The sequence below is a fragment of the Salvia hispanica genome, chromosome 3, assembly GCF_023119035.1.
Source record: "Salvia hispanica cultivar TCC Black 2014 chromosome 3, UniMelb_Shisp_WGS_1.0, whole genome shotgun sequence".
Classification (NCBI taxonomy): domain Eukaryota; kingdom Viridiplantae; phylum Streptophyta; class Magnoliopsida; order Lamiales; family Lamiaceae; genus Salvia; species Salvia hispanica.
Window position 1 is genome coordinate 29475706 of NC_062967.1, and position 24282 is coordinate 29499987.

At 39.2% G+C, this 24282-nt stretch overlaps 7 protein-coding genes across 10 annotated transcripts; 4 read left to right on the forward strand and 3 right to left on the reverse strand.

The window, feature by feature from the left end:
* The first annotated feature begins 1941 nt into the window (after nt 1–1941).
* LOC125210946 lies at nt 1942–3312 on the forward strand. Of its 3 annotated transcripts, none has more exons than XM_048110597.1 (3): nt 1942–2159; nt 2414–2789; nt 2939–3312. In XM_048110597.1, exons 2-3 carry the CDS (start codon nt 2449–2451, stop codon nt 2997–2999), a joined length of 402 nt encoding a protein of 133 aa, XP_047966554.1. In that variant the 5' UTR covers nt 1942–2159; nt 2414–2448; the 3' UTR covers nt 3000–3312. The 3 variants fall into 3 exon arrangements, with proteins under 3 accessions (XP_047966554.1, XP_047966552.1, XP_047966553.1); XM_048110595.1 differs by having other exon boundaries at nt 1944–2159; nt 2397–2789; XM_048110596.1 differs by lacking the exon at nt 1942–2159 and having other exon boundaries at nt 2197–2789.
* Nucleotides 3271–5041, reverse strand: LOC125210943 (protein MET1, chloroplastic). Its single transcript, XM_048110592.1, has 7 exons — nt 4608–5041; nt 4428–4534; nt 4256–4350; nt 4082–4158; nt 3879–3999; nt 3713–3772; nt 3271–3634 (listed from the first exon to the last, which is right to left on the reverse strand). Exons 1-7 carry the CDS (start codon nt 4985–4987, stop codon nt 3494–3496), a joined length of 981 nt encoding a protein of 326 aa, XP_047966549.1. The 5' UTR covers nt 4988–5041; the 3' UTR covers nt 3271–3493.
* A 305-nt stretch (nt 5042–5346) lies between these two features.
* LOC125209800 (chaperonin 60 subunit beta 3, chloroplastic-like) lies at nt 5347–8499 on the reverse strand. The gene is made up of 12 exons (XM_048109380.1): nt 8391–8499; nt 7637–7884; nt 7427–7552; nt 7156–7300; nt 6973–7089; nt 6690–6859; nt 6524–6601; nt 6372–6443; nt 6184–6288; nt 5946–6038; nt 5771–5863; nt 5347–5687 (listed from the first exon to the last, which is right to left on the reverse strand). The coding sequence occupies exons 2-12, from the start codon at nt 7871–7873 to the stop codon at nt 5550–5552; spliced, it is 1374 nt and encodes a 457-aa protein (XP_047965337.1). The 5' UTR covers nt 7874–7884; nt 8391–8499; the 3' UTR covers nt 5347–5549.
* Nucleotides 8500–8964: 465 nt separating this feature from the next.
* On the reverse strand, nt 8965–11188 carry LOC125210942 (probable serine/threonine-protein kinase PBL16). The gene is made up of 6 exons (XM_048110591.1): nt 10796–11188; nt 10180–10481; nt 9963–10098; nt 9739–9875; nt 9543–9666; nt 8965–9472 (listed from the first exon to the last, which is right to left on the reverse strand). The coding sequence occupies exons 1-6, from the start codon at nt 10851–10853 to the stop codon at nt 9102–9104; spliced, it is 1128 nt and encodes a 375-aa protein (XP_047966548.1). The 5' UTR covers nt 10854–11188; the 3' UTR covers nt 8965–9101.
* A 1962-nt stretch (nt 11189–13150) lies between these two features.
* On the forward strand, nt 13151–16798 carry LOC125209801 (subtilisin-like protease SBT3.18). The gene is made up of 9 exons (XM_048109381.1): nt 13151–13231; nt 13316–13407; nt 13501–13598; nt 13680–13835; nt 14445–15094; nt 15163–15230; nt 15363–15602; nt 15690–15804; nt 15900–16798. The coding sequence occupies exons 1-9, from the start codon at nt 13151–13153 to the stop codon at nt 16689–16691; spliced, it is 2292 nt and encodes a 763-aa protein (XP_047965338.1). The 3' UTR covers nt 16692–16798.
* Nucleotides 16799–18670: 1872 nt separating this feature from the next.
* On the forward strand, nt 18671–20875 carry LOC125210941 (pyruvate kinase, cytosolic isozyme-like). The gene is made up of 3 exons (XM_048110590.1): nt 18671–18939; nt 19011–19472; nt 19927–20875. The coding sequence occupies exons 1-3, from the start codon at nt 18700–18702 to the stop codon at nt 20737–20739; spliced, it is 1515 nt and encodes a 504-aa protein (XP_047966547.1). The 5' UTR covers nt 18671–18699; the 3' UTR covers nt 20740–20875.
* Nucleotides 20876–21252: 377 nt separating this feature from the next.
* On the forward strand, nt 21253–23796 carry LOC125210944 (RGS1-HXK1-interacting protein 1). 2 transcript variants are annotated; one of them, XM_048110593.1, is made up of 8 exons: nt 21254–21473; nt 21536–21602; nt 21717–21794; nt 22305–22357; nt 22507–22643; nt 22728–22792; nt 23270–23328; nt 23426–23796. In XM_048110593.1, the coding sequence occupies exons 1-8, from the start codon at nt 21306–21308 to the stop codon at nt 23513–23515; spliced, it is 717 nt and encodes a 238-aa protein (XP_047966550.1). In that variant the 5' UTR covers nt 21254–21305; the 3' UTR covers nt 23516–23796. The 2 variants fall into 2 exon arrangements, with proteins under 2 accessions (XP_047966551.1, XP_047966550.1); XM_048110594.1 differs by lacking the exon at nt 21717–21794 and having other exon boundaries at nt 21253–21473.
* The last annotated feature ends 486 nt before the right edge of the window (nt 23797–24282 follow it).

The following is a 24282-nucleotide window of genomic DNA, read 5'->3' on the forward strand; positions in this document are numbered from 1 at the left end:
TTCGAAGGTGACTGACTGGCTTGGAGAAACCTTGCTCCACCACGAGCTCAACTCCTTCTGTTCATCCTTCAACGAGACTTAACACCAAAAAAAAGAGATGCATACAATGAGAATCTTGACAAAAAAAATTTAACAGCGCCCTATCCGAGTATGGGATGCCTCCTGCTTATGGAATGGTATGCTTCTTTTGAATTTTCCCTTATAGTGTTGCCTAAATGATGATAGTAGAATGTTGAGGTATCATGTGTTTTTCAAAGAATCAGCATTGACATGCGTGCTGGCGAACTTTGTCAACATACGCGATGTTATCGCGTATGGATATGAGCTTTTTCTTTTAGAACTCTGTTTAATGAATCAGAGGCAACTGATTAGATGATGAATAGAGATCTTATAGATTTCAGGCCATTCATACAAACAAGTCCCAATTTTAATTCTCCGTTCAAAACATACCATTTATTGGTAGTGCAATCTGATTATTGAAAGATGGCAGTATACATTATATTTTTTGCGAGCTTGCAAAATTTAACATATACAAAATATTTACAATAGACATATATATAGACTACATATGTATTTGTTCTAAAATTTTCATTCTATTTTTTCATTTTCTAGAATTCTCTACTTTTTTTCTCTTATACTATATTTTATTTATTCCTAGATATTTCTATTATAAATTATATTCAATTTTTAATTAAAAAATCAGACTTATTGTTTATTTCATACAATGAATATACTAAAATAACAAGACGATGAAGCACAACTAGATTGATATCATCCAATAGGTTAGTATTTCAAGTTATCACCAAAATAAATAGGGAATCATTATTGATCTTTTTTTCAATAAATAAAATAAAAAATTGTAGATTAAGTAGGTGTCCAAATATTGGATAGTATAAATAGTGTTAGTGGATAGTGGGCTCCGCATCATTAGTAGTGTATTGTAATTGTATAAGTTGTAAATAAAATGATGTGTAGGGGTAATGTGTTGTTACACTATTCCTAAAATAGACAGTTCATATTTTTCAAGGACGGACTAATAGTACTTTTCAGGAACGGAAGGAGTATATATTTATTTTATATTAAAATGTGAGTGAAATAAGTTGGTGAAATGTAGGGCCAACTTACAATTTATAGTAAAAATAAAATAAGACTTTGAATGAAGAATAAATGAAAATTACAAAATATGACTCTAAATGGGGAAGGAGGAGTAGTATTAATGTTTGAATATACAAAATGATACTATAAGGGGTAATTTAAACTTTCTCAAAGTGTTATGAGTGTTGTAGTCCAAGGTAAAGACAGAGGGGCACATGAAGAAAGGAGCCTTGGCCCCCTTCCAAAATTAAATCTTTTTTTTCATTTTAATTCATGTTTAATTAGCTTCAACAATCAAGTGGCTCTCAACCACATTTCATGCTTCTCATCCCCACCACTTCCTCCATTTCCTCATGCCTCATCATTTCACCAAAACTGCAATTCTTGAAATCATATCCAACCTTCACAATATTCACAACAAAATAATTCTACTCACAAGAAAAAGAAAAAGGTTCCCACGTAAGGCATGATTGCCTAGATCCATGCTAGTGTTTATTGCTTCCCACTCTCTCTCTAGGGAGGAGGAAACAGTGTGGGACAGTAAAAAAAAATCACTTTTCATAAAGGAAAAAGAAGATTTTTACTACATCTGATATGAAAGGAAAAAAGGGACCAACTTGGTTTGGCATCTCAAGTGAGTAACAGATTAAGCACAAATTTGAGGCAAATTAGAAGCATTTGATTCCTAATCATTAAGGATGAAGAAAAAGGGTGTCTGGTTATCTCCAAAAGCATATCTTGGCTTTGGTTGAGTGACAAAAGGACAAACCTTTTTGTTTATTTATAACTGATTGAACAAATAGTTGGACAAAACAGCATGAAACATCATCTCTTTATAAAATAGAATAGATACCATACATATGTATAATATTAAGAAAAAAAGTTTGTACTAAAGTTGGTAGAGCTTATTTTAAGGCCAACTTTTCAAATCCAAAACTTAGTTGAGCTCTTGTGGAACCAACAAAAGGAGTGAAAATAAGGCACTTAAGTTGCAGGAGAAAAACTCATTGATTTGAGATGATCAGATGCTTTTGCTGTGGAAAAAGAATGTCATGTGATGGTTGGTAAGGATATGCTTCTACTAAATTTTGGATTCTTGTGCAGTTAAAAAAGCAGCATGTAACTGTAATGGAGTGTTTGGAAGTTAGGTGTCTTACATTACATATTGGTGTATTATCTCTTTCATAGCTGCCTAATAAGCATTCCATTCCTCCTCCCTTTGGAATTGTCACATGAATCATAATTCATGCATCTGTTTGATTTTCTGTTAAGTGTTTGCTGCTGTTTCTTGAAAAAATCAGTGGTTCTGGAATCGTAGACTATAGTAGATGAAAGAAGCAAGATGAGACGGAGATGAAGGAATCCGTTTTCATGAGGGTATTGTTCTGCAAGATCCGGTGTCCGTTGATGTGCTTCTGCAAGCCCTCAGGTACTCATGTTTATACTTCGAAGGCGTTGAAGCTGGAAAGCGCTCCACACATCGTTCCTCCAGCAGTAAATGCTAAGCCATTGGATGAGGGTGTCAAAGAAGAAGAACGTGCTGATGTGGAGCATGGAGATGGCACTGTGACGAAAAGCTGCGTGCGGAAGGTCTTTCCTCGCCCCAGCTCCACCAGAGAGATTAGGAAGAAAAAAGTGCAGTGGATGGACCAGTTGGGGAAGGAACTTGCTGAGATCAGGGAATTTGAATCTAGGTGGTTCTCATTTTTATTGCTGTCTGTATCAAGTTTTGATGATTCAATTGTTACACATTATGGGAATATTATACTTAACTCACTATTTGATGTGTTAATTTCATAAGTATTGATGAATTTGCTTCTTGATTTCAACCTTTTCCTCTCAGTGACTCTGGAGATACTGATAATGAAGAAGAAAGCAGCCGTTGTCTCTGTGTCATTCTATGAGACTGCTTGCTGAGAGGGTGGTTCAGAAGCAGAGGTGATCCAGAAGATCATTTTGGCTACATTTTCACCTCAGTCGTCTGCTAATTTCTGCTTCTAATCCAACCAAGAATTCTACCTTTCTGCTCTCAACATTGTGTAAGTAATCATCCATCATCAATCCTTTGTAACAAAGATTCAAACTCAGACCAATTTTATTACTTTGATGCTTGTATGCAATTTGCATCATTGTAAGTAAGCATCCATCATCAATTCTTTTACAAAGATGAAACAATTCAAACTCAAACAATTTGATCATTGTTACATTCAGTTTTAATGCTTGTATGAAATTTGCATCATTATAAACTCTGGGTAAAATAGACTTATACCTTCAGAGAAACAAACAACTGTAAAATATACTATGAAAAAACGTTGATGAATCTCTCGACTGAGCTAGTCCTATACATAGCATCCAACGACAGTCTGCTGGTTTTAGCCGCGTTCCCTAACAATCTCTGTCATTTCTTGTTGAATCCGAACAGAGATTTGATGGCGTTGATGGCATTCTCGTTGATGAAAGACTCATCATATTTCTTCAGAAGAGGATCGAATTCCTCTGATTTCCTGATGTTCTCAAGGTCAGGATCTTCCCGAATTCTCTGTCAAAAGTGGTCATAGTGAGAAAAGGATTTAAATTTATATAATGGTGGGATATTAGATTCTGACAACACATCAACCTTAAAATCTTCAAATCCTGCATCCAAGGCATCCTTAAGAGCAGATAGTCCAGCTTGTATCTGCAACAAGAATTCACATACTCGAGTTCAATCCAATCTAGAGTAGACTAATCAGCAGGAAGTGGGATTGAAAACCAACAAGAAGGCACCATAGCTGCATCACTACCTGATCAAGCTTTGCATAGCAGCAAGCAACGTTGTAGCTAGCTACTGAAGCCTCATTAGGTTCTGGTTTTGACCCTAATACGGACTCAAACTTCTCCAACGCCTCTTCATACTTTCCGCTCCTGCAGATTTGGGCAGAAAAAACACAACATGAGTGGTTATTAATCAATGAGGATTGAGGATGAAGTCATTGAAGTTCCTCACTTGTAAAGCTTGAGTCCTTCGCGTAGCTCTCTCTCTCTCCGCTCCTTCTGCTCTTTCTTTCTCAAGAAGTTCTGCATCTGCATTCATTGAAGTTGGTGTTGTTGCACATTAGTACAACACAAATCAAGATTGTTGGTGGGGAAAGAAATGGGATAGATAATCAATCCTACTAACTTGTATTTCCCTAACTCTGCTGCTTACAACACCAGAATTCCTCTCAAATCTCAGAATTTCCTTTTCTGTCAGCTCACCTGTGTAATCCGTGTTTCCTGAAAATAACATTTTAGTGTGAAAAAACAGCACTTCTGATTGAACCCCAATTTCACACACACATATCTCATCTCACCATATCTCTTCTGCATTTTCATAAGCAGTGGACCTATTCTTTGCCTGATAGTGTACATTGTTCTTCCATATTCAGCAGCAGGCCATATTTCCTCCCCAAAAACCGCACTGCAATGATATAGATTTTCCATTCAATTTCATCAATAAAATCAAACAGCATGAATTATTCAAAGCAAAATACCTGGTGGCGAGAACTCGATCGCCGACGGTGAACTTGCCGGACTTATCGGCGGATCCGCCGGGTGCAATGGCGTCGATGTAGGTACCTCCGTCTCTGCCCTTGGCGAATTTAAGGCCGTAGGGCTGCACCACCTCCACCTCATACTCCTCGTACTGCTCCTCTTCGTCTTGATCGTTGGAAGTCTCGGAGTCGGTCTTGGATGCTCTGATGGATGGTTTCAGGGTTAGCGAGTCGGAATTGGATGATGCGATGAGAAATGAGGTGGTTTTGGTGTGATTGAGCTTAAGCAGGCAGCTCAGAGATGTGGCGGTTTGTTTGGGGTGTCTGGTGGGGAGAGATGGGGAAGAAGAACAGAGAGAAGTGTAGCTGCTTGACGCCATGGACTCTGCGTGTGTTTGTGATTTGTGAAAGACACAGATTGCAAAGAGAGAGGAGGAAGGCAACAAACACACTAGTGGTTGTAGAAAGCCGTTGATTTCAGTTATCTTCTCTGGAGCCACGTGGCATCTCCTGGATTTTCCATACCTTTTTCTTCTTCTTTTTTGTGCAACTATCTAACAAATATTCGTTTCATTATCATACAATCTTTCCCTTATAGTACTAAATCTTATGATTTTAATACTCTAATTCTCCATCTTTCTCAAGTGAAATGATCACAATTTCAAATTATTACGCCCCAAGTCTCAATTAACTTGTACACAGCGAGTAATTCTGATGAATCATCAATAATCATTCAACATTTACCACAAAGTAAAATGGACATAAATTTATTGAAACATTGAATTATTAGGTACTGTTACATTCCACGCCGAATCCACCGCAAACATGGTGGAAAAAATAGTCTCATCACTCCTATATAAATGGCTTCACTAAAATTCTGCAAAACTCCCCATACTAAAAACTAATCCGCCACCACACTGGAGCTTCGACTCAACGATTCGCTTAGTAACCATACCCTGAGTTGTCCATCGGGGTTCCTACAGGGACTGGCTCCGGCTCCTTGATCTCCACCACCACACAGTCCGACATCAAGAACGTCTTCGCAACTGAAGAAGCGTGCTCTAGGCAACACCTCACCACCTGGGCTCGAAAAAAACCCAACCAGAAATTAGAGAAATGACAAGCCTTGATGAGAGAGAGTGGTATTTGCGCGAAACACCTACCTTGGTCGGGTCGATAATTCCAGCAGCCATGAGATCTTCGTACTGTCCAGTTGCAGCATTGTATCCGTATTTAGGGTTATCACTTGACAACACCTAGACATATACATACACTTGATTTTAGAGGAATGGCTTCTTTTCAAAACTAAGTTTATGTAAATGGCAATTATCCACGCACCTTTTCACTAACAACGCTTCCATTAACACCGGCATTCTTGGCTATCAATTTCAATGGATAGCTCAAAGCTCTTTTGACAATGTCAGCTCCAACCTGCAATCAGATACCTTGGTTGGTTAGATAAAAGATTTCCAATTTGAAACAATAGACATGCATGAGAATGAATATAGAGGAATGGCTGAGACTTTCATTATCATCCAGAACCAATACTGAGGATGGATCTTAGGTAGGTATGTACCTTCTCCTCCTCATTTTCAAGAGTTTCCTTGATAGCATCAACTTTAGATGCAAGCCTCAACAGCGTGCATCCGCCTCCAACGACAATTCCTTCCTCAACAGCAGCCTGCAGCAGGTAAGAATTTCGTTAAAACTTTCTCCAGAAACTGTAGAATACGACCCTTTAGACATCTACAAATTGTAGCTGACCTTAGTGGCATTGAGAGCATCTTCTACTCTGAGCTTTTTCTCCTTCAGCTCGGTTTCAGTTTGCGCTCCGACCTTCAGACAGAAGTTATTATGATTTAGAAAATAATGTGAATAGTAACATACACAAGGATAAGAAACTGAACATGAATTACCTGAATCACGGCAACCCCTCCTGATAGCTTTGCGATTCTTTCATTTAGCTTTTCCTTCTCATAGTCTTGATCGGCTGCCTGCTCATAAGTAATGCATCATTCAAGAGCTTCAGAAAATACACAAATCCGGATATGTTGATGCAAAAATGAGGTGAAGGTTACACACCTCAATGAGGTTTTTAATTTGAGAGACACGCTTGTTTATAGCGTCCTGAGTACTACCATCTCCAACTATTGTAGTTGAATCCTTTGACAACACCACCTTGGCAGCATGTCCCAAAACTTCCTTGTCGGCCTTGTCTAAGGTTAGACCAACTTCCTCCCGGATCACAGTTCCTGTATATTGAAGTAAATTTCCTCTTAGTAACAGATATATGTGAGGTAAAATGAGAAAGCCGTGCTAAGCAGCTCATTTCCAGCATACAGCAAAGGAAGTTAACTAATTTTACCTCCGGTCAAAGTAGCAATGTCATCAAGATACTGACTTTTTCTTTCTCCGAATCCAGGAGCTTTAAGTGCGGCAACTTTGAGTGCCCCTCTCAGCTTGTTAACAACAAGACAACTACCTGAAAACAAGATGAATCCAAATAATATTAACACTTTTATGCATGAAATCATCTACAGCTAGGGCTGACATACCTTGACACCTTCGGCAATAAGCCCTTGTGCAAGAACAACAGAGGTTGTCGTCCCATCCCCAGCCAGGTCGTTTGTCTTGGCAGCTGCTTGTCTTACCAATTTAGCTCCTATGTTCTCAACTGGATCTTCCAACTCAACCTATATTGTAATCAAACAAAGTTGCAGATAAAGTACAATTTATCAGCGAATGCAGCTACACAAACACTGATTACTCAATAAAGCATGAAATTATAAACAATTCAAGATGTTGACTGATTGGTATACCTCTCGGGCCACTGTAACTCCATCATTGACAATTTTTGGGGCACCATACTTGCTTTCAAGAACAACATTCCTTCCCTTGGGTCCAAGTGTGACACCAACTAGGTCTGCAAGTTTGTTAACACCGACCTAAAACCAATCAAATCAACCTTCAGTAATCACACTAGGAGATAATCAACTTATTCGCATAAACCAAAGGTTCCAAATAGGCACCTGAAGCCTCTTGATGGCTGAGCCATCCTTGTTGAAGTACAAGTCCTTAGCAGCAGCTGTTATTTGAGAAGGACGGGTTTTGCGGAGGACCACATTCTTTCTCCTCCCAAGCGAACTAGCGGAGATGGAAGCAAGAGACGACAACCTGCTAGATGAGACGGTAATTTTATCATCAAGCACCCTGCCGGGGGCAGCCAATGAACCCACTGAGGACAGGCCAGCGAAAGTCGACGCCATTTACTTCTCACCTGAATCAGTAACAAAGAGTTGAATCAGTGAATTGGAGCATCACATAGGCTAACCAATTTTTACAAATTCTAGGCAGAGCTCAAAACCTATATCATCTTTCATGCTTACAAGTTTCAATAACAAACAGCTAACTACAATGTGATTTCCAGTTTTCTTTATATTAAAGAATTAAATACAACCACAATAACAACAAAAAAACAACCTTCAAATGACGCTCATCCAATAAATTATGGGTTTCACCAAAAGTGTGTCGCTAATCAAAAGACCCACAACAAACAACCTTTAAAACACTCATCAATGAAATTCTGGGTTTCACAAAAATTGCATCATTAATCAAAAGACCGAGCTACGGAATTCGAAACTATATCAATCAATGCAATAACGGATAGGTCTCGAGCTCAAAATCAACAAGGAGAGGCGCAATCAACAGCAAACATAGCAAGACATAGAAATGAATTAAGCAGAAAAACGAAAATGGAGAGAGATAGAGAGAGAAGCAGCTGACTGAAAATTGAAGTCGTTGGAAGCGAGGTTGAAATGGCAGCGGATGAGAAGAAGAGGGTTTATCTGATTAGGTTTTTAGTTAGAGTAGAGTGTGTGTGGAGTAGATGGAAATCAAGGGGTAGATGAAGTTTCCACCTTAATATCAAAGAGTGGCGGGGCTCGTGTGTGGAAGGCCTTTTTTTAAAAAAAAATCATGTATTTTTTTTTTAAATCTTTGTACTTTTTTTTGAATGAAATGAATTAATTTTCCCGTATATGTGTAATAAATTTAATCCGTAATTTTAATTTCGTAAATATAGTATATTTTGAATTATTTTTATTGCGGCTGGCCTATGGCTGACCTAAATCTGATGTGGCAGGTGGATTTTTAGTGCTGCTGACGTGGTAGGGAGAGAGAGTGGCTGACCTATTTGCATTGGAGATGCTCTTACATTGATTTTCCAATTTTCCGACGTTTTAGTTTTGCTTCCTTTTCTAATTTGCAAAATGGCTGAAAAAATTTAATCATACAATGATATTGAAACATATACTATACCTGTACAAATTATAATGAAACAAAAAAGCAGAAACTCATATCACAACAACCAAAAAGGAAGAAGATTTATCAATCTGTATATATGAAACTCTTGATTTTCTACAAACTAGTATAGATTATAACTAACAAACATGAACAAAAACGAGAAGAATTAAAGTGTTCAGTTTTGGTTTTTGACTAGCCAGCATTTGAGTTGGGACTAGTATATATAGTGAAAGAGAGGTTGTGAGGTGCAGCATTAGCCTCAATCTGCAGAGGCTCCAACGAGTCCACGATGTCTCGCATGAGCGGCCGTGCCTTTGGGTTGCGGTTAAGGCAGTGGTAGGCTAGCATGGCTGCTTTCTGCACACCCTTTACCGGATAGTCTCCTCCTAGCCTCCCATCCACGATGTCGAGCACCTTCTTCTTCTCCTTGAGCAACGGGGCAGCCCATTCCGTCAGATTCTGCTCCCGTGCTGGCCTTGACCGGTCCAGAGACTTCCTCCCCGTCACAAGCTCAAGCAGCACCACTCCAAAGCTGTACACGTCGCTCCTAGGAGTCAGGTGGCCTAATGCACCAAAGAGTTATGAGACCATGGCATTGTGTGTGTGTATTGAAAATGGTTATGACATGGCTACCTGTCATTATGTACTCGGGTGCAGCGTATCCATAGGTTCCCATTATGCGCGTGGAGACATGAGTCTTGTCCCCCTCTGGCCCGTCTTTGGCAAGGCCGAAATCAGAGAGCTTCGCGTTGTATTCCTGTGAATAAGTTGGATTTCTTGATTGTATCATTATATGGCTATGATGAAGACAGATTTAGAGCAAACTCACCTCATCCAACAAGATGTTGGAAGTCTTGAAATCGCGGTAGATGACCGGCTTCTCTGCTTCGTGCAGAAAAGCCAGCCCCTTTGCTGCACCAAAAGCTATCTTCATTCTAGTAGACCAAGAGAGAGGCAGCAGAACTCCTACAACAACATTATCATTGGTGTCAAAGCAACACTACAATGTGTGTGTGTGTGTGTTTGCATCAAGAAGACGGATGTGGAGTTTACTCGAAAAGAGAAGGTTTTCAACGCTGCCACGAGGCATGTACTCGTATATCAGAACCCGGTGTTCGTTCTCACAGCAATAGCCAATCAACTTGACAAGATTTGGATGAGAGAGCTGCCCCAAGAAGATCACCTCAGCCTAAGCACACACCATCTAATCAGAACTAACTTATCGTGCAAAATGGGTGAGAAATTTTCATCAAGATAATGAATAATTTACCAGCCATTCCCTATGACCTTGTGAACTGTTGTCTCCATCATGAACCTTGACAGCAACTGTGATTGGCTGAAGGCCTTGTATGTCTTCAGAAATGTAGCCTTTGTACACACTCCCAAATCCTCCCCCTCCCAACATGTAATCTTGTCTGAAATTCGAAGTGATGCTCTTGAGCTCGTTGAACGTGAACACAGTCAGTGGCTTTGATGAAGTGCAACGGCGTAGATCTTCTACTTCTTCTGGATTTGATGGTAGTTTTCTCTCATCCTTTGTTACCTTTTCTGAGGGGCCTTGATCAGGGGATTCTGCAAGTGCAACCACTTCAATTGTTACATGTTTTGTCATGGTTATAACTATGCTTTCTTGATAATTTCCAGTTCAACTGATATATAGTACTACTAGGACAAAATAATTCTTCTATTTTTCACTATTATATCAAGAACAAGATGCTATATAACTTTACAATCTTTCTGCATAATATGATCTCAGACAGAATAAATATTTGAATATTCATTCAAGTTATATTAATATCAGAATCACCTTCTGAATATCAAATATGGCTGGAAAACAATCAAGAATACATTTTATCTAAGAAAACAGAGAAAATAGGAAAACTCACCAGATTTTGAGTTGGAAGAGACCCTGTAAATTTTCCACCCACACCAACAGTTCCCCATCAAGATCAAACCCACAAAAAAAATTCAAAAAAACAAAATCCCACTTTTCAAACACTGATCAGAGAGCCACCTATAAAAAGAAAGATTACTTTTTTCCAAGAAAAGGGTAGAAGCAGCAAAAGGGAAGAAAAAAGAAGAAGAGGGATGGTATGAAAAGACTTATAAGAGTGGTGATAGTTGATGGCAAATGGCAATGATGATTCCTTATTGTTGCACTTTTTTTCAAGAGTTATTGATCAGTAGCAAGTTAGTGCGTTTTTTACAATTCAATTCCCACCATTCCTTTCCTTATCTCTCTCTATTCTTTAGCATGCGCATGACATCTTCCATTACATTTTTCATATATCTGTAATTATACTATTCACTATCCAGACTCCCTTCCTCCTCCAACAACTTTTCCAATACTTAAATAGATAAATGATTTTTGAAGATGCTAAAATTATTGTTTATCTGTGTGTTGTCCCTTACTGTTAGTTGCCTTATGTAGCCACCTTACCTACTTATTTTAGAAAGATTTTGTATGGTAGTGGGGATAACTTTAGGTTCAAGATATAAATGTCACATTCAACATGAAACAAACTTGCAAAGATAAGGAGATAAAAAATAGTAATACTACTCACTTTTTAAAAGTTTTTATTAAAAATTTAGTTGAGAATCTTGCATATATGTGTGATTGAAGAAATGTTTACAAACTCCTGCTTCACTTCAGTTTAAACAGGCAACTGACAGTATGTTAGAGTAATGGTACATCTGATTATTAAAATCATTGGTTAAGAATGGTAACTACTTAAAGATACAACTACTTTTGCTCAATCAAGATTCAAGAATGTGATTAACTCTAATTAATCTTGGAAATTAATAGTTGCAACTAAACTGTGAAAATTCTCATATTGGATATGTAACAAAAGGGCCAAAAACTTCACAGCAAAGAAACCTTCCAAGAATAGAAAGCGTGTTTTAACTGTCGGCGCGTTCTAGGTTGGGAAAAATGTCAACAAATATAATAGATGCCTCTTGAATCTTGATGAAGTGGCTGTAGGCTGTATGGTTGTATATGATCTGACCATTGACTAATCCCAAAAAGATGGCTGCAAATTTGGATGTTTAGTGGAAGCTGAAGCTGAGCTCACTCACATGGAAATTTATAACAAAGAAGTACTTTATCAGTGTGAACTGCAGGAGATTGTTTGCTGATTTTTCTATGTAATGAACAAGTCAACTGAAAACACGCAGCAGTGTCTACCTCCGCGAAACAAGTCCTCCCCTCTTTCCTCAGATTGGTAATATTTGGGAAGCTCAGCAGAGGAACGGGGGGGGGGGGGGGGGATACAGTTATCCCGGTTTCCTGGTTGTAAGGAAACAATCTGTCTATTTTGGAAACCTTAAGATTTCAGACTGATTTATGATTAATATCATTAACATTTACTTAAATAATGATGTGTTAATTAAGCTCAATGATATATTATTGAGAGCTATGAGGGTAGGCACCTCAGAAAGCAGGTTCTCAATGCTTACTTGCAACCTTACTAATGTGAATTTTGCATCTTGGAAGGTAAAGATTAGCGTAGCGTAAAAGAACATCATAATCTTGCAAGTATATGCGCTTGATTCACGCATCTTTTGTTGGGAAAGATGTAGCTAATTAGGCAATGATTTACAGCAGTAGACCAGAATTAGAAGATGAATGGTGCATAGGATTCTTGCATTTTGTCATCTCCTGTTGGAATCTTATGAGGGATCAAAACTGAGATGTCGTGTGGAAAATGAAAGCCGGTGGATCATACAAAATGCTTGAGACCTTATGAACACTCATGATATTCTACTTGATAGATGTATTTATTCAGGCAGAATCCTCATGAGTGCAGTCTATTGTCTTTTTATCATTTTTTAACCATTAAAATATTTGATCCACTAATAAAGTTCTTCATTCAAAATCTCAGAAATGCCTCCAAATATAATGTTGATTAGGGCTGCTTTCTGATGTTACTATATAGCTAGGGTGATGATGCCTTTGCATTGCATGCTTTCACCTGTGGGATTATTGCCTAAGCCGCCTATATCATTTTGACTAAACAATACTTATTTTCATATAATTTGGATTCAATAACTGATAATTGTTGAGAACTATAAATGATGAAGGTCACATGAACTCAACTTTGGTGTAGCTAGCTAGTATACATACGTACACCTAAAATGAGAAAATGCCAGTTTCCTTCGACTGCACGCTCCATGTCTTCCTTCGGCTCCCTATATATATATGGCAAAGATCCCATGTTTTTTCTTGTCAAACTGAGGCAATGGCTACTGGTTTTCAGTGTTTTTGGAGTCTTTCTCTAACACTTTCGCTTTATTTCATTCATTCAACATCTTCTTCTCATGTAACTTCCATTTGTAAAACTCTCTTGGTTTCACTTCAACTGATAACCACACTCATTTTACGCGTGTATTTTTGCCTTAATCAGGTCTACATTGTCTACTTAGGGCATGCCAACTATACCGATCCTCTCCTTACATACGAGCATCATGTCCGCCACCTTACCAGCGTGTTCCATAGGTCGACAAACTGATTATCATTTATATGTAGGGCTTAATTAACTTAACATGCTTGATCACAAACTTTTTTTGGTTTTGGGGTTTGATTTTATAGTAAGGAGGAAGCAAAGGAGGCATTGGTGTATAGCTACAAGCATTCCTTGTCTGGATTTGCTGCAACACTCAATGCAAGCCAAGCAGCCATCTTGACAAGTAAACAATCAACACTAGCTAGATTCTTGCATTGTGATGGCCATATTTGTGGTTTGATTTTTGCCAAAAATGGTGTTGCAGATACGAGAGGCGTGATATCTGTTTTTAAGAGTAGGATGATGAAGCTGTGCACCACAAGAAGCTGGGATTTCATGGGACTTACCCTTGACTATAGTGGAGGAACTCCATTGCAGCTTTGCCATGGAGAGGATGTCATTGTTGGTGTCTTTGACTCAGGTGACAAACACACTTTCTTTCCCTTATTATGCATGACATGATCACCATATATAGTAGGCAGTTTTGGGCATGGCATGTATATGCACGAAATCAATGGATTAGTGTCGAGTTTCATCACACGATGATAATTTCGATAGTTTGTGTGTAATTAATTAACTGATTTAATTCTTATTTTTCTAGTTATTGGTGATTTGAATATTAATCTTTGAACTTTGAGGTTTAGAATTTGTATGGCTCTATCGTGTCACAATGTCAAATTGTTAGCCGAGTTTATTTGAAGAACATATTATGTTCGAGTTTGAGCTTACAGTGACACGATAAAGAGCCGACCAGTGGTCCAGTATGATTTTAAGGCCATATTACCAATCACATTCACATGCTGCAAAATAAAATGTTAGTAAAAAAACAACAGCGGAGATTCATGATTAATGAAATCACATTGTTATAGGATTTGCAACGGTATTTAGATAAGAATGACGACTATTAGCATAAAATAAATTTAAAAATACTAGTCACTTTTTTGGGTGAATGCACTAAACATGATATGAAATGTACTATCCATATAATTCAAGTCTTTAAATTTAATGTTTGAACGGGCTATTATTAAAGGCGTGTGGCCGGAGTCGGCGAGCTTTCACGAGGAGCCCGGCACGCCTCCGGTGCCAAAGCGGTGGAAAGGCACGTGCTCGCGCGGCGACAACTTGGACCCGAAGAAGCACTGCAACCGGAAACTCATCGGAGCAAAATACTTCAAATCCGGGTTCGAGAGATCCTACGGCAAGATGGACAAAACCGAATACATATCCGCCCGAGACGTCCTCGGCCACGGCACGCACACGGCCTCCACCGCCGCCGGGTCGAGGGCGTGCACCGCGGGGCTGGGCGGGGGCGTGGCCCGCGGGGGCGCCCCGAGGGCGAGGGTGGCGGTGTACAAGGTGTGCTGGAGCTTAGGGGGCTCGGGGGCGTGCGCGGAGGCGGACGTGCTGGCGGCGTTCGACGAGGCGCTGCGCGACGGGGTGGACGTCATATCGGCGTCGATAGGGCGGAGGGCGCCGGCGAGGCTGGGGTCGGCGGCCGGGCTGGGCTCGTTCCACGCGGTGCAGATGGGGGTCAGCGTGGTTTTCGCGGCCGGGAATGCGGGGCCCGATTTGTCCACGGTGGATAATGTGTTTCCGTGGAGCATCTCCGTCGCGGCTTCCACGATTGATCGGAGTTTCCCCACGGAGATTTTGGTGGATGACGACGGCGCCTCCTTTGTGGTAAATTATGTTGCTTTTCTTGAATTTGGAATCATTTGATAGTAGTAATTAGGGACTTTGCAATGCAGGGTGAAGCTTTGATAGAGAAAGGTGTGAGAGGAGCCCTAGCCAGGACTAGAGATTTTTTTTACAATGGGTACCATTTTTATATGAATATTTAACATGAAAGTTTTTTTTACGTATGCATGCATGATATGAACAATTCATCATTTATTTAATTGTTGGACGTATATATAAATAAAACCAACTAAAAACTTTGTTTATGCAGGATTTGTGATATGGATAATCGGAACCTGACGGGTCGGTCGGCATCGGGATTGATACTCCTCTGCTTCTCGAGCGATGGATCGGAGACGTTGAGCGTGAAGGCGGAGTACGCAGCATCTCTAATAAATGCAACGGCGCTCATCTTTGTGCAGCCAATGACTAGGCCTGTTGCTGCTCTAAGCATAATCCCCGTTGTGCGTATTGACTTAATTCAGGGCACAAATTTGGGAAAACTAAATTAGTAAGTAGCACTTATATTAAATTATAATCCGTACTACTATTGAAATTAAATAAAGTGATGAGTTTGTAATATATAATTGATGTGAAGTGGTACCAAGCTGCACATCCGGCCGAGTGAAACGGCTTTAAAAAGGTCGTCCGCGCCCGTGGTCGCGGCTTTTTCCTCCAGAGGGCCTAGCTCGATTTCGCCCGACTTTCTCAAGGTGCTAATTAAGCGCTACATCATTCTCATCACTTGATCTCATCCCTAATTGTTACTCCTATATAGTTAATTTTTGGTTGTATGATGTTAATTTAGCCAGACATTAGTGCCCCGGGAGTGAACATATTGGCATCGTGGTCGCCCAAGGCTCCTCCGACCATATTTCCGGGCGATAACCGGACGACTAAATGGAATATGTTGTCCGGAACGTCCATGTCTTGCCCCCATGTGTCGGGCGTAGTTGCACTCGTCAAGTCTGCCCATCCGCTATGGTCTCCGGCTGCAATTAGATCGGCCCTATTGACCACGGCCCACAACACGGACATATATGGTGATGGCATAGCAGTTGAAGCATCGGAGAAATCGGCCGACCCGTTTGACATCGGATCGGGACACATTGATCCACTCAAGGCTTTGGATCCGGGTCTTATTTACGACACCACCACACAAGACTATGTTAATTTCCTATGCAACATGGGCTTTTCTGAGGCCCAACTACAAGCCATGGTCATATGCCCACAAGTCCGGTGCCCAGACCAGCCCGAGCCCAATTGGAACATAAACTACCCGTCCATCTCCGTGTCCGACCTCAGGTGCGTCACCACAGTTAAGAGAACTCTAAAAAACGTTGGGCATTTGAAAACGGCCGTGTACTATGTTAGTGTGGTGAAGCCTCATGGCGTCGAGGTAGTGGTTTGGCCCAGGGTATTGCTGTTTTCGCCTTTTAAACAGGAAATAACGTATCGTGTCACCATGAGTCCCCTCAAGATATCGCATGGTAGATATGATTTCGGGTCGATTACGTGGTCCGATGGGTTCCATCATGTTAGGAGCCCTTTGGTTGTGCAGGTTAACACTAATGAGCTTCCAACCACATCAGTTATTTGATGTCTAAAGTTCCATACTACTCTCTCTATATGTAATAAGGCTAGATAAATGTGAATCGACGATATGATGCCACTTCTTTTACTTAATACTACATTATATTTTGATTATTTTCTTTATGGAATGTGTCTTTCATCTCGTAATCATATAATTGAATTTGATATCAAATTAAGTGTAAGGAAGTTTGATTTGATGACTATATACGATTGAGTCTTATTCGATTAAATACATAAAATTCAATGCTTAATCTCAGAACAATGATAAATAAGACTAGTTTAACTCTTCTTACAAGAAAAGGCCGAGGAGCAAGAACGGCTTCAGAAAGAAAATTAGGAAAGAAATGAAGGCCAAACTAGGCCAGGGAATATTCCATAAGATTTCATATTTATTGAGTATCCTATTCGGAAAATGTATCAAAGGAAGAGTTAGGCCAGGGGAAAAGACCGAGCAACATAACTCAAAGTAATTAAATTATATACTATGAGGAAGATGAGCATAGGTATGATGCTGACAACTTTGATGGATCAGAATCAGATGATTATGAATTATGATTCCAGTTCGGGTGTGATGATGAATTACACTTTTGAGGTGAATTAAATTTTTTTCCTTAGATATAACTACAACAAAGAGTGAAGAGCCAATATTTTCCAGAAGTAAAAGACAACTTCCCTAATTCTGCATCATTGGATTCAAACACAAGATGTTTATCTGATTCCTAATTGACCCAAAATATGATGAATCAAGTTCCAAATTATCAAAAAATATATTGGAATATACTTTATTTAATTTTTTCAGATACCTTGCATTTTTAGGCACCCCCAACAAACAAAGACCAACCCATGGGAGGTTGATTTTGCTGCTATTTTGTTCTCTCTCGTCTCAATTAGAAGAAGATATATAAAGGGTGTAGACTAGTTAGTAACTCGGAAATGAAGCACAAATATCATATGAGTATTTTGTTGAGATCATAGGTTTGGGTCTTAGATTATTGAATAAGAAGAGAAAGTTATTTAACTTATTATTATGCTTGTAGTACTATTCAGACAAGACCCCATGTCACATGCAAAAGTGACATTCTTGTCTGTCTAATACAGTATCTTACTACAATGTTACACATACCTATGACTTTGATTCGACCTTAGTTTGACCAATACATGTTTTGTATATATATATCGGTCACACTCACACACATTTCAACGGGGAAGAAAAGAGAGAAGGGCAATGCAGGCCATTGTATTGGGGGGATCTATGCAAATGGTTTTGCCGACGTTGTTTCCACTTTCTTCAAGCATGAATTCTGTGGGAATAGAAAAGAAAAATAGGGGCATGAGTTTCAAAATTTAATTCCATATTCCTCTTTCTAACAATGAGCCTTGCCTCTTGTGCAAGTCACCACCTATTTAATACTCATTTTATATGCAAATATTCATCCTATTTTGACATTGTCTTTTTTTTTAATATGTAATATGTTTATTTTATAATAAAATATAATTAAAATAAGTTAGTAAAATATATGACCAACTTATTAAGTTAAACACTACTACTATAATAAAACATAAATAAATGAAATATGACAAATCGAAATAAAATTATGTGATACACATTTGGGGACAAATGAAAGATTTCATCGGTCCACAATCAGTATTTATATTTTTCTATTTTAAAAAATTAGTTAATTATTTATTTTTTCTCTTTCGTATATTACTAATTCTATATTGAAATTTGTGAAATGTGCTGCCAATAATCTTGATAATTATACTTATTGAATTATAAAAGGAAGAATAATTTAACACATTTGTGTTGGTATTCATGTTGATAATTTGGTGGTATTAATTTGGGAAAGTATGTTTTTATAAAAGGAATAATAATTGAAGTAATTAGCCCTAACTTGTTCAAAAAGTAGGCCTCTCCGCTCCCTCCTTTAATTGCATATAAATAGAGTTAGCCTCCTTCCCCCAGTCTTCACACTAAATTCTTTCCGCTCACAAAATACAGAGACAGAGAGAGAGAGATGACTAACTACTTCGGCGGAGATGGTGGTGAGACGCGGCCGAAGACGAAGATCGTGTGCACGCTAGGCCCTGCTTCTCGCTCCATCCCCATGGTGGAGAAGCTTCTCCGAGCTGGCATGAACGTCGCTCGCTTCAATTTCTCTCACGGATCTCACGAATACCACCAGGAAACCCTCGATAATCTCCGCAAGGCCATGGAGAACACCGGCATTCTCTGCGCCGTCATGCTCGACACCAAGGTTCAATTCGATTTACCTTTTGTTTTGCTTTCGATTCGATTTTACAAATTCATTGCTCATCATCGATTTAGGGCCCGGAAATCCGAACGGGGTTTCTGAAAGATGAGAAGGCCGTGCAACTGAAGCAGGGGGAGGAGATCACGATCTCTACGGACTACAGCCTCAAGGGCGATGCAAAGACGATATGCATGAGTTACAAGAAGCTCGCGGAGGATGTGAAGCCCGGGATGGTCATACTCTGTGCTGATGGAACCATCTCTTTCACTGTCTTGGAGTGCGACACCAAGCAGGGGCTGGTGCGTTGCCGTTGTGAGAATACTGCTGTGCTCGGTGAGAGGAAGAATGTGAATCTTCCCGGGGTTGTGGTGGACCTCCCTACTTTGACTGAAAAGGACAAGGAAGATATCATCAACTGGGGGGTTCCTAATAAGATTGACATGATTGCTCTGTCTTTTGTTCGTAAGGGTTCTGACTTGGTTGAGGTTCGCAAGCTGTTGGGACACCATGCCAAGACCATCCTTCTCATGTCTAAGGTCATCTCTTGTTTCTCTTTTTCTTGCTTTACTTTGCTTCACATTTCTAACATTCCATATTTTTCACAAAAATTTTGGGTGTTTCAATTGCTCCATCTGTCCACTATCAATGCTGTTGGTATGATTTTTAATGCAAAATTGGTCAAGTGGGAGATTAATAGAGAGAAAAGGTGATTTGAGTATTGTTCGTGAAATTTTTTAATTACGAGACAAAATGTGATTGTAGTGATGTTAGTTTAGGATGAAGCCTATTTCATTGGCTAATTTTTCTAGTATTGCTAGGGAAGAATGTGATTTCTAGTTTTCTTCACCAAAATTATTGTCATGTGATGAATTTAGTGAGCAGTGTTTTTTTGTCTTTCTGGTTTTTAAGAATGGAAGTTCTTTACTTTGTGGAAGCAACAGCTACCACTGTCTTTATGTTTCCCATTAAGAATGTATTCTGAATTATTAGGTTGAAAATCAAGAAGGGGTGGCGAATTTTGATGAAATTCTAGCCAACTCAGATGCATTCATGGTTGCTCGTGGTGATCTTGGAATGGAGATCCCAATTGAGAAGATATTCTTAGCTCAGAAGGTGATGGTGTACAAGTGCAACATCCAAGGAAAGCCGGTCGTCACTGCAACGCAGATGCTCGAGTCCATGATCAAGTCTCCAAGGCCAACCCGAGCAGAAGCCACGGACGTCGCCAATGCTGTTCTAGATGGAACAGACTGCGTCATGCTCAGTGGCGAAACAGCAGCAGGAGCTTACCCGGAGCTGGCAGTCCGCACCATGGCCAAGATCTGCATAGAGGCAGAAAGCACAATCGACTACGCTGATGCTTTTAAACGGATCATGACAAACGCCCCGGTGCCCATGAGTCCCTTGGAGAGCCTTGCATCGTGTGCTGTTCGAGCTGCCAACTCGGCCAAAGCAGCTCTCATTCTGGTCCTAACTCGAGGGGGGAGGACTGCGAAGCTGGTGGCCAAGTACAGACCAGGGATGCCTATTCTGTCTGTGGTGGTTCCGGAGATCAAGACTGACTCTTTTGATTGGTCGTGCAGCGATGAATCTCCGGCCAGGCACAGTCTGATATTCAGGGGTCTGGTTCCGGTTCTGTGCGCGGGATCTGCAAGGGCTTCGGATGAGGAGTCGACAGAGGAAGCCCTTGAGTTTGCCCTCCAGCATGCGAAGACGAAGGGGCTGTGCAAGGAGGGCGATGCGGTGGTTGTGCTCCACCGGATTGGATCGTCGTCCGTCATCAAGATTGTCACGGTGAAGTGACGACTTGATGATGGTGAGTTGAAGACATTTTGATCGCTCGGTTTTGGGGTTCGGGTAGAGCGATATGGAACATTGGTGATTATAGTTTTTGCTGGAACATGGTTTGGATTACTAGTAGTACTACATTTTTCCTTTCTTTTTGAGCATTCTACAATTTTTGTTATTGTCCAACTAAATTAATTTATCTTATGAACATTTTCTTTTAGTTTAGTATATGCCTTCCAAAATTTGGTTTGATCATAGACTTACAAAAATTTATTAGATATGTATGAAATAAATTAATTAAACATAGTAAAAATGAATTTAATGGACTTATATAAAGAATGGAGTACTATAATAATGGGTTCAATTGAGCCAATTATCATCAAGATCAAGCTTAATTCATTTTTGTAATTATTCAAAATATACATCTAAATATAAATATTCATTAGTTATTGAAAAATATGTACAACTTTGGCTAAAAAATACTCCTATTTTAAAAGTTGATTATTAAAATGAAAAATGTAGCAATTATTAAAGAAGGAGAAGAAAAAAATCGAATCATCGTGTGAGGAATTAGGGGAAAGATGGGAGAAGAAGATGCAGCACCGCCACCGCCGACGGAGCAGCAGCAGGATTGGCTGACTTACATATCGGAAGACCTCCCTCGCACCGTTCAGGAGTCAGCCGACTCCGCCATTAGCTCCGCCCGCTCTCTTCAGCAATCCTCCTCCACTCATCTCCGCTCTCTTCAGGTAACCAACAGCGGATCCTCCTCTCTCTCTCTGCAACCAAATGACCGACATGCGCTTTGCAGGAATTTGTTCCCCAAATCGGAACTCGGTATCGGTATTATGAGGAAGCTTTCTTCACCAAAGTTAAAGGTTTCATACCTAGAAATCGAAATTCAATTTATTGCTCAATTAATTTTAATTCAAATTATTAGGTTTATTCTGATATGATCTGAGGAATATTGTTTGTCATGTTAATTCCTACAGATGAATTAGTCAGTTTAAGAGAACATCCTGCACTCACCGCTGGTGTTGTTGTTACTTCTTGCCTCCTCCTTATGCGAGGTTCCCATTGTTATACTTATTCCACACTTGCTTTTCTGCAATCTGCATTACATTATCAACTATTCTTGGTATTTATTACTATTGTTTAAGATTGGGCTAATGCACTCTTTAACAAATTGATTAGATTTATCACAATGTTTCTACTTTCCTCAGTGTTCATGCCATAGGCACATAGTCATGTATACTGTCTGTTAGCTTGTTCAAGTTGATTTTTCTTTTTCTAATTTTAAAATTGTCAAAATGAACTCACACATTATTACACCATTTATGTTGTTACACTGTTGGAAAAGATATCATAATCTCACGAGGAAGGGAATGTAGGATGGATGATGGGAGGTGATGGGTTTCGTGCATGACTTAGCCACATCTAATCAATTGCAGAATGTTTGGTTTGGTAAATTTGTTTTAAGAAGAAATGCTGCCTTGCTATCTTCTCTGGATATTTCTCTCACTTTATTACCCTTGATTCTCTATTTAAAACTGATATTTTTTTTTGCTTGTGGTCTGTAGGACCTAGAAGATTTTTGATTCGTAAAACACTGGGTCGACTTCAGAGTGAGGAGGTGCACCAATATCTTAATTATTTTTTTATCATATGTATGCAGATAAAATGGAACTAATATCACTTTGTTCTGATTGCATGTGCAAAGCATTTTTGTTGCGTCACCTTGTGAAATGGGCTGAACACGCCTTATGATGTGATTGTATGCAGGCACAATTTGTTAGAGCTGAAAATAATGTGAAAGAGTTGAGTCTATCTGTTGACTTAATGAAGAAGGAGAGTCAAAAGCTGCTTGAGCGCTCTGTCCTTGCTGAAAGAGACATGAAACGTGGCCTTTCTGATCTCAAGTAGTACATTAACTAGAATGATTTTATGCATACACAAATGAACTTTTCTCATCCTGCCCATCTGATGTTCAAATTGATATGCAGGGATGCTGGAACTCAGATTCAAGGAATTGCTAGATCAGTTTATAAGGCAGAAACAGAAGCTGCGGGTAAAACCTATTCTTCTTATTGGCTCTTGTTGCTTTTCATAATCCCACTATAATTCTCTCTGTAGTATGCCAGCCTGGAAATCGAGGAGAATAAGAGCTGACTTCCTTCCCCATCATTAATTCCAATTTGTTATGATACATTTCAAAAGCGTGGTGGATAGAACTTGAAACTGATACAAAAACAATAATAAAACAAAGGTGATGACTCATAGACCTAGAGTATCACTAGATTGATGAAACCCGAGAAGCCCATCTTTGAAATCTATAAGTTTGTGTTGAGAAAAATCCACGTATCCCCATAGATTGGATTGTGCTTACATTATTCATTGCATAGGATTGTGATCAAAGAAAAATCATTTTGTTGCTTGTTTAACCTTGTTTGATCACTTCTCTCTATTTAATTTATAAATCATTGTACATGGACCTTGAATGCTCTTTTTTTTTTTATTTCTTTGTTATCCTATGTATATTGCTCAGATTTGATGGACCTGTTGCGAGAAATCCCTGGAAGGGAGGCTTTGAAGCTACGAGCAGACGTAAGTATCCTAACAAGTTATTACTTAATACAATTGTCTTGTTGAGGAATGAAAAAAAAAACCCTATTTATGTGTTGGTGTATTGTATCTGAACCAGGTTGCTTCAATGGCATCACATCTGAGGCAGCAAAGATCAGCAATTGATAAAAAGATAGGAAAGATTTCTGAATTAGGAGTTCCTGTGTAGAACAATATTAAATGCCAAGACAGCTTGTCTCTGTTTACGAGATACTATTTTGCTTGGATTGCATTTGGCACTAACTGTTTTGGGATGATTTGCGCAACTCTTCTTTCTGAACGAGGATTGTCCAAATAAGCAAAAATACTATTTCTACATAAAACCCCATTAAGGGTATATCAATTAGTCTGTTGTACTATCTATGTATACATGGCTTATGTTGAGTAGAACAACACCTACAACTATTCTCTACTATGTCTATATACTTCTCCACATATTTTACTGTTCTACATGAAGTTTGATAGATGATGTAGGAAAAGAATTATCTGATGTGCCACCCATATCATTTTAACTCCCAGTCCCAGACTTGGAATTGCTGGATAATCTGTGGTGTAGCACCAGTTTCAGTATTTGATGGAATAGCATTAACCTTAGTCTGTAGCTCTGTGTTTGATCCAAACATTGGCAAAGAAAGTTGAGATTTAAAATAGATCGAAGAGGATAGAGATGCAGAACCACTCCCAGAATTATTACTACTACTACTACTACTACTACTATTATTTAACTGTTCCATCGAGGATAGATTCTGTTTCTGGGAAAAGAATACATAGGAAATGCAACCTAATTTAAGGATACTTGGTATGCATCCTCGTCTTTTTCTTCTTTCTTCTGCTCATGCGTCTGATCAAGTTGAATTATTTCAATATAAACACATTACTCAAGCATATATTAATAAGCTTTCACAGTTTATATGCATTAGGAGTTGAGAATGTACC